This window comes from Aythya ferina (assembly GCF_964211825.1).
Source record: "Aythya ferina genome assembly, chromosome: 4".
NCBI classification, from domain to species: domain Eukaryota; kingdom Metazoa; phylum Chordata; class Aves; order Anseriformes; family Anatidae; genus Aythya; species Aythya ferina.
Window position 1 is genome coordinate 65,903,562 of NC_140300.1, and position 8,864 is coordinate 65,912,425.

General features: G+C 44.4%; 1 protein-coding gene across 2 annotated transcripts in view; it reads right to left on the reverse strand.

Moving 5' to 3' along the window:
* Positions 1 to 5,311, reverse strand: part of SNCA (synuclein alpha) — a 71,370-nt gene extending 66,059 nt beyond the window's left edge. The window contains exons 1-2 of one of the 2 annotated variants that reach the window (XM_084516635.1): positions 5,026 to 5,311; positions 3,177 to 3,322 (exon numbers count right to left, since the gene is read on the reverse strand). In XM_084516635.1, the coding sequence (XP_084372761.1) occupies positions 3,177 to 3,297 (121 nt within the window). In that variant the 5' untranslated portion in view covers positions 3,298 to 3,322; positions 5,026 to 5,311. Of the gene's footprint in view, positions 1 to 3,176; positions 3,323 to 4,195; positions 4,282 to 5,025 lie in introns of those variants that run through there. The other variant, XM_084516636.1, reaches the window with a different exon arrangement.
* Positions 5,312 to 8,864: the final 3,553 nt, after the last annotated feature.

Consider the following 8,864-nt stretch of genomic DNA (forward strand, 5'->3'; position numbering starts at 1 on the left):
AAAAAGAGCGATAAGGTCGCCCCTGAGCCTCCTCTTCTCCAGGCTGAACAAGCCCAGCTCCCTCAGCCGCTCCTCGTAGGACTTGTTCTCCAGGCCCCTCACCAGCTTCGTCGCCCTTCTCTGCACCCGCTCGAGCACCTCCATGTCCTTCTTGTAGTGAGGGGCCCAAAACTGAACACAGTACTCGAGGTGCGGCCTCACCAGAGCTGAGTACAGGGGGACGATCACCTCCCTAGCCCTGCTGGTCACGCTGTTCCTAATACAAGCCAGGATGCCGTTGGCCTTCTTGGCCACCTGAGCACACTGCTGGCTCATATTCAGCCGACTATCAACCATCACTCCCAGGTCCTTCTCTGCCTGGCAGCTTTCCAACCATTCCTCTCCCAGCCTGTAGCTCTGCTTGGGGTTATTGCGCCCCAGGTGCAGGACCCGGCACTTGGCCTTGTTAAACTTCATGCAGTTGACAAATTCCTCAAATTCTACTAATAAAATTCCTCTCTTAAATGAAAGGCCATAGCACCTTGGGGTGCCAGCAATTTTGTATTTTATTAATTCTTTAATCACAGTGGAAGGCTGAATGTCATGGAGGTGACTGTCAAAACTGAAAATGATTAGCAGGTCCCTCTTAGCCCAGTTTTGTCAGGCTCTTCTTTGCAAGATGTCAAGTAGCTTTCACAATCTGGCTGTGAAATTTGTATCTGAAAATCCACCTACAAAGGCAAGGAGAGAGAAACCTTTAGAAGCCCTAATGCAGTACCCTGTTCCTTCCCTGTGATTATAAAGGGTTTTCACCATCTTTCAGGCTGCAACCATTATCAGCCTACAGAACCAAGAGATTATCACATCAGCCTTTGCTAATGCTTTTCAAGAGATGAGTTGCCCCTGCTGTGTGCTAGGGAAGCAGAAAGAGATATACCCAGTTCAGAAATTGAAGGGTGTTCAGGGCAGCCTGAAAATGCTGCTTTGGCAGGGAGCATAGGGATGTGACCTACTTTCAGCTGGCCTCTGCCAGACCCAAGCCCTCACAGAAGTCTCCTAACACCACTACAACACTTCAATGATTTCTGCTCTGATGTTTGCTCTGATGTTCTGCTCTGATGTTTGCTTTCTGGCTTTGCCGTTTACAGCTGGAAAACCTGAGGAAGCAATAACCCAGCGGGCTTATCACTGTGGTCCATACCCTATCGCTGATTGTCTTGAAAATTCCTCTATGGAAGCTGGCTTGCTAGACCCAGGCACACACCCAGACAGATTACCTGCCAGAAATCTGGGGAAGAGCTTCTGATGTGATGAAAGAAAGGCTCTTTTGCCTGCATGACTGAAGCTATGCATATAGCTCTTTCCTCCTGAAAAGCAGCCATCTGCTTCAGGAAGGGTCCTTCACCATTACTGCAGTCACATGCACAGACCTCTATTATGGCTTAGGGCTCTGTTGTCTTATTGTTTTTGGAATAAATAGCAAACCTGCCCTCCAAAGTTCAACCTCATAAAAATAGGAAACCTGTTGCCTTTGGGAGGAGAACTAAGTTCAAATGTTATTATGATCAGAAGAACATGTCAGGCACAAAGATTATTTCAGTACACAATGCAGGTTTTTAATACAAAGAAATCAATGAGTCTAAAAGCATGTTCAGGAATGACAAGAAAATTAAATAAAAAAAAAAAAAGAAAGCCATACCCTGAAAACTAACTCCACTATCAAGCACAATGTGCAGTGAAAGAACAGCTATTTTGATACTGAAAATGAGCAGACGCTCATTTTAAAATAGACTCATCTTACAACTAGTTTTCAAAATGACTTCCATCTCTGTTGGCAAGAGCACGAAGCTTTGCTACAGCTCAGCAGGAGAAAAGTATATTCCAAATAAGTAGTCCAAACTATCTGGAGCAGAAATAATTTTTTACAGACTGACATTAGCCTGCAAGGGCAGAGGGAATCCTGGAAATACATAGGAATTGAAGAAACCCCAGTGCTCCCATTTAAAAGAAATGTCTCCAGTTTTCAACTCCATTCAATCTCTCTTTGATATCTGTGTGCATCTCCCTAGGCTCAAATAGCATCCATTACAGAACTGACCTGCTATAAAACCATGAGAGCATAAAGGACCTACAGAAAACAGTATATTTTCCATTCTGCTACAATACAAATTAATTTGACGAACAGAGAAAGAGGTTCCATCATTTTTTTTAAACGATCATTTATTCATATGGTTCAGAAGATTCTTTTCCTGTGAATTTTTCATGGTGGCATTTGCAAGAGAGTCTTCTAAAACCTGATACTTGCTAAGTGAAGATGATGATCAATGCAGTCAACATACCAATCTGGGATTTGAAGATTATCTTATCCCTGGCTCTGTACAAAATTTTTGTGTGGCCTAGATAAGTCAATTAACAACTGTTTCCCATCTTCCCCATTGCTGCCTTGGGGGGCTACCTGCTCTACCTCACTGACTGTAAAGGTACTTCTTGGAGGAGCCATGGAAAATAACTGGTATGAATATGCAATATTAAGTACAGAACATTAAAAATTTAACTTCAGAAGACAAGGAGCTGATATTTTGGTACACAAAACATTACCACTGAGGATCTGTATGTATGATTTGTGAAAGAAGAGAATAGGCTCCTTTCTATGGAGTGTACACCTTTCCACTTATCTTCATCTTATTCCAGGAAAAGCCATGGGCATGTCTTAGGCTCAGCTCCTGAATTAACCTCTCAAGTTTCTTCTCTCAAAACCCTGCTTAAAACCTATGATTTCTACAGGAGTGGTTTTTACACTGTTTTTTATCTCTTCAGCCTTAACCTAGCAAATGTATTGGATACAGTGTCAGCTAGTCACCTGTATTGTAAGACCCCTTCTACAGCACAAACTTGTCCTGGATGCTGCTACAAATATGGCTCCACAGTACAGTCATGCATGGCCAGAAAAACGCAGCGACATATGAACCATCAAGTCACATAAGAACTAACAAGCAAATGCTTAAAAGACTTGGAGCTCAGAAAGGCTCAACTCTCATCTTGTTTACATTGCTGTCCTATGAGTGGTTACACTTTTTTTTTTTTTTTTTTTTTTTTTAACAGAAGAATAGGTCTGATGAGAATCCAGATCTTTCTTTCAGATGAACATGAAGGTCAGGGCACACCAACCAGAAGCATGAACTCTACTGTCCACCTACCCACATAGAGGACGCCTTCTTTCGTCTTTCCTGCTGCTTCTGCTACACCCTGCTTGGTTTTTTCTGCTGCCGCTACAACTCCCTCCTTCGCCTTGTTAAGTCCTTTCATGAACACATCCATGGCTGAAGAATTTCTTCACACAACACTAGAAAAAAGAGAGAACACTCTGAATAACAGTTGTTCAGCTTCCTTTTTTTTTTTTCTCAGAAAAGACTTCATTCAAACTGATTAACATATCCATTAATTTAGAATATTATTTATATCCATATACTATGTAGCTTTGATCTACATCTCTATTAAAGTTTAACAATACATGTTGCATTCAGTATTTCAAATAAACAGTTAAATAAATAGAAAACTAAGGAATACAGTTATACAAATCGCCTTTATGTTTTCTCACATGCTGCCATATATAGCAAGTCAAACAGCACTGCAAGAATGGTCCAAGAAAGGCTTAGGAGTTTCCACAGAAACCTACCGCGGGGTTGCTGATAACATAGTGCTGGTTGGATGATGGATTCATTGATATAAGTCCTTCCCTTGCCTACCACCATTTCATCCAAAGGACAGTTCTGTGCATGTACAGACTGCAAGATTTAGTCCTGTGATTTGATGATATTCCATCTCATCCAGAGACCAACTTAAACACTATCAACTTTAAAAACACCCCTTCTAAATGACAAATGTTAATTTGCTATTGTTAAAAGAACCTTCTGCCATAACCCAAAAAACTGGAGCAAATACAAAATGCTGCTTTTCCAGTAGCCCAGCAGATTGTGCACAGTCCATGTCACTCTTCTAGAAACTGAGTTTTCCCAAATGGATTCTCCACTTGTATCAGGACTGAGAAAGATTTTACTAAAAAGCAGAAGCAGGAATACACAATTTTAACAGTGCTGCACTAAAGCTAGCAAGGGAGTTCTGCAGCAGGTATACAAGCCAGGACTACATTTAAACTACTAGCTAATTAATAGTAATTAAAACCAACAAGTCAGGGTTCCTTCAACGAATCTATTACCGATAATCCTTTCTCTTCTTCCACCGACACAGAAAGATGTGGTGCCTGCTATTTCCTTTCCTCTGCCGGAGGCCAAGTAAGAGGAATGGATGTCTAGGAAGGCATCTGCGCTGCCGCAGCTTTCTACTAACTTGTGACGAGCATTTGAAGAAGGGCAGGATTCGTGCTCCAGGCACACTGCCCACGGTACCTGTCCCCCTGGGGCTGCGGGGCGCCTTGTGCACACACGTTTGGGGGCAGGCAGCTCCGAGCTCCGCCGACACTGAGGGATCCCCGGGACGATCCCCGGGGCAGCGCCGCGGCCAGGTGCGGGGACACCTGGGGGCAGCAAGGAGAGAAGATATCTATACATAACTATATATCCCTATGTAAATCAAATAACGGGCACCTGTGGAGGGAAGGAGGCAGAGGGCAGGGCGTCGCGACCATATATATGTGTATAAATATATAGCTGCCTACCGAGGGGGATGCAGGGCGACGTGACCAGATGGGCACCCAGAGGCTCCGGCTGACCCGCCGTCGGCACAAGGTGGCCACAGCGCCCGGCTTCCCTCCCTCCCCCGTGGCCAAAGGATAAATGTACAGGGGATTCAAGGATTCGTGTTCAAGGTTAAATGTATATATGCATACCCACGCACACACACCTATATGTATGCGCGCACACCTCGTACCCACGCACACCTATGGCTGCCCAGCCACAAAAGCCCAGCTCCAGGCACTACCGAGAGGGAAGAGCGATGTAGGGGCGAAGGAAAGGCTCCGCTCGCTCCCTCCCCGACCCAACCCAACCCGACCCAGCCCTGCCCCCGGGCGCCCTCCCCGCCGCTTACCGCCGGGCTCCACCGCCGCCGGCTCCGGGCCGCTGCGAGGAGGCTGTGGGCGGGGGGAAAAGGAGGAGGAGGAGGTGGTGAAGGAGGAGGATGATGAGGAGGAGGAGGAGGAGAAGAGCGATGCGCGGAAAGGGCCCCTTCTCAGCACATCCCCGGGGCGGGGGACCGCGGGCTGGGTCTCCTGGCGCCGCCCCGACGGCAGCGCAGCGGGGAGCGAGTGTGAGGGAGAGGCAGGGCGAGGAGAGGAGAAGAGGGAGGATGCGCCGCGGGGAGGCAGGCAGGGAGCGGGAAGGAGGAGCGGAGGAAGGTAGGGAGGATCCCCCCCGCCTTCCCCCTGCCTCCAGCCCCGGCTGAACGAGGGTTGCCGGGGGACGCGATGAAGTGGGAGCCCCCGTCCGGGCTCCGCAGACCGCGGGGGGCACGGGAGCAAAAGGGGGAGCAGGCATCTCGCCCTCTCCCCCCGCTCTTTCCAAAAGCAGGAGCTCCGCGAGCTGTTGATGGCGATTTCAGCAGCACAGCCATGTTTCGCTTCACCGACGGCTCGGGAAATTTTCTTCAATCTCTTAGTTACTTTTTCTTTCCCTTCCAAATCATCACGCCTAAACGTCTCGAGTTAAATGATGCTGTTCTCTCAAGATTTATGATCCCGGTGCATTTTTAAGGATGGCACGAGATGGTCTTGCGAGCGTAATGTGTGTTAACACTACCACACACACTAAATTAACTCTACATCCCAGACCAGGAAGAGAAACCCAACCTTACTCCTGTCAGATCCCTGCACCTCTCCTAACATCCTCCACCTCTCCATCCATCCTCTTAGCCCCAGGGCAACTGCTACTCCTTCCTCTCTGGATACCCTGAAGTCACTTTTCCTCCAGAGAGGGAAAGCTGTCAGACTTCTCTATTTTGGTTTCAGAATTTAGTCATAAAAAGCCAAGATCAGTAGGAGACAAGGTATCAGAACAGATGGACTTTCAGCTTCAGTACATCATACATCAGTTAGCATGCTGTATGAAATCCTGCAAGACCTGCAGAAACAGTTTGTTTTTTTATCGCACTCCAGAAGAGAAACAGAATATGGTATAGATGAGACACAAGGATGGGAGTTGTATGGAACATCTTCCATCCATCATCCTGTGCAGGCAGCTGATGCGCCCCTGGTTTTATTTCCATTCTGAACACGTAGTGCAGAGTTTTCAGCCTTTCGGGTTTCTTTATAAGCCTTAATATTTCTTTACTGCTTGGTAAAATTTCTTGTTTCACCCCACTACTAGCTTTAATCAAACAAGCATTTGGCAATATATTTTAATTCTTTGTGTAAGAAGATGCTGACAGAAAACAAATCATTCCTTTGTAATTCTGCCCCCCAGAAATGCCTTAAAATTTATCCAAGAACTGCATTGCATAAGGTGCCTCATCCCATTCATCATGTGCAGCACATTCGCACTTAGTAGTGCAACAGCTAGATCGCGTTATTTCCCTCCAGTTTTGGGGAAGGAACACAAGTACAGTTTTAGACAGTAAATCCAAGTAAATCAAAATCATACACTTTCTGCATGGAGGCAATGATTTTTCTTTCCATATGTGACAAAAGCATGCAGGAAATTTTACTTAATTTAATGCCAATTAACACTTATCTTGTTTTTAATACTGGGTCCAATAATTAAAAGACAATATTAACAGTACTGTTCATTTCCCCCATTCCTTCTTTCCCCTATCCTTCCTCCACACTAAGTTGGGTGCCTCTAATAAGCCCAGGAGAGTTGCTGGAGTCAAAGCACTGTGGTTCCTTTTTGCTATACTTTTTCCTCATTCAACTTCTATGGCCCTTTGGCTCACCCTCGCATTTAGGGGGCAGAAAAAGAAAAGCAACTCCCATTTGAGATGATCTCCTATAGTAACAGGCTTACCTCAGGTTCTCTCTCTTGTTCTGCCACTAAAATAATAAAGTATTAACTATCAAAGCCTTATTACAATAGGATTTTCTAGCTGTATTGCAGAAAGCTCAAACATGCTGTAATAGACATTGTGCTACACCTCACCCTTTAGAATCATAGAATCACTTCATTTGAAAAAGACCTCTAAGATCATCAAACCCTTCCAACCCAAGCTGTTCTGTGATTCCATTCAGAACTCTTTAGACCCAATCACACAGGCAGTTCTTTATCCACCAAAACATGTGCCCAACCAGCCCATGAACAGTCAGTTTCTCCAGAGGAATGCTTATGGGAAATGGTGTTAAAAGCTTTACTAAAGTCTAGGTAGATTATATCCACAGCCTTTCTCTCATCCACAAGTCATCACCTTGTCATAGAAGGAGGTCAGATTCCTCAAGCAAGACCTGCCTTCTGTCAAACCCATGCTGATTGGGCCTGACCACCTAGTTGACCCGTAGGTGCTGTATGATGACACTCAAGATGATCTTCATAACCTTCCCTAGCACCAAAGTCAGACTGACAAACCTGTAGTTTCTAACATCCTCCTTTTGGCCCTCCTTATATATAGGAGTCACATTTGCTAGCAGCCAGTCAGCTGGGACCTCACCTGATAGCCAGGACTGCTAATTAATGATGTAAAGCAGGTTGGTGAGCACTTCTGTCAGCCCCTTCATTACCCTTGGGTGGATCCCACCTGCCTCCATATACTTGCATACCACTAAGTCTTCATTCTGCTCTCTGTCCCCATCTATCAAGCCATGGAGCTGGGTACCTAGGGAACAACTGCTCTCGCTGCTAAAGACTGAGACAGAAAAACTTCACACTTGGTGGAAAGTCAGCTTCTAAAAACAAATCCAGAGATGTTAGAAGAGCTCCAGGTTTGCTTAGATTTACTCAATGTACTACCTTTTATTGTCAGCAGGTCCAGCAATTCATACAGCTTAGGGAAAGCCAGTCAATCAAGCATTCTCTACTTACTACTGAAGCCAGGAAGCTTAGATGAATTAGTATGCCCTTATAAAGAGTGAATATTGCACTCCTTATGTGAGTATTATCCAAGTTTAAAGCACCTTTCTGTTTCTTTAGCATTCAGAGGTTATTTTTTTCCCATTGATTTATTAGAGGGATGCACGATGCTCTACTGTTTGACAAAGTAACAGCTTGTGGGTTAATAAAATCATGCAGCTAGATATAGAGGGCTAGATACAAGAGATATCAGTTTCCAGAGCAGAAATAAAACTTAAAAATTCAGCTGTAGTGATCAAAAAAGGCAGTTGTTAAGTTCTAGATCAGAGGGTGAGAGGCAGAGAAGGTAAAAATAAATAAATAAATAAATCTGAAATTCATTCTGAAAGTGGGTGGGACTTAGTGGAAAACATAATTAACTATGGTAGGGAATTAGCACTGTATCTCCAAGGTAATACCTATTTAAATCACATTGTCTACAACAGCTGGCTTTTTTAGGTTGTCTCCTCAGCGCTATTACTATAACAATAAGTTTTCCCCTGAAGCCTTTCCTGTCTGAAGAGAGGATTGTAGCAAGCAGATTGCCCACTGATCACATTTAAAGCAAATCTTTATTTAATGGCACTGTTTACTTTGCATGAGCATTTAGAGTAAAAATCAATTAAGTTGTAATAAAAGTTCCTTCAATCAATCTTGCATTGTGAGCTAACTTCTTGGTTTACCTGCTAGTGATCAAGTAAATCTACTTCATCACTATGAAAAGAACAGTTACAGAGTTATTGACAACTGACTGATATTGCAGAGTAAAATTTATCAGAATTTGCTCTCTTTAGGTAGAAAAAATCAGAATGTAAAACTCTTCATGCAGAAACACTGGAAAGATGTCCCCCTTGAAGACCATATATTAAACTGAAAGCACTGTCCTGTTTATTCAAA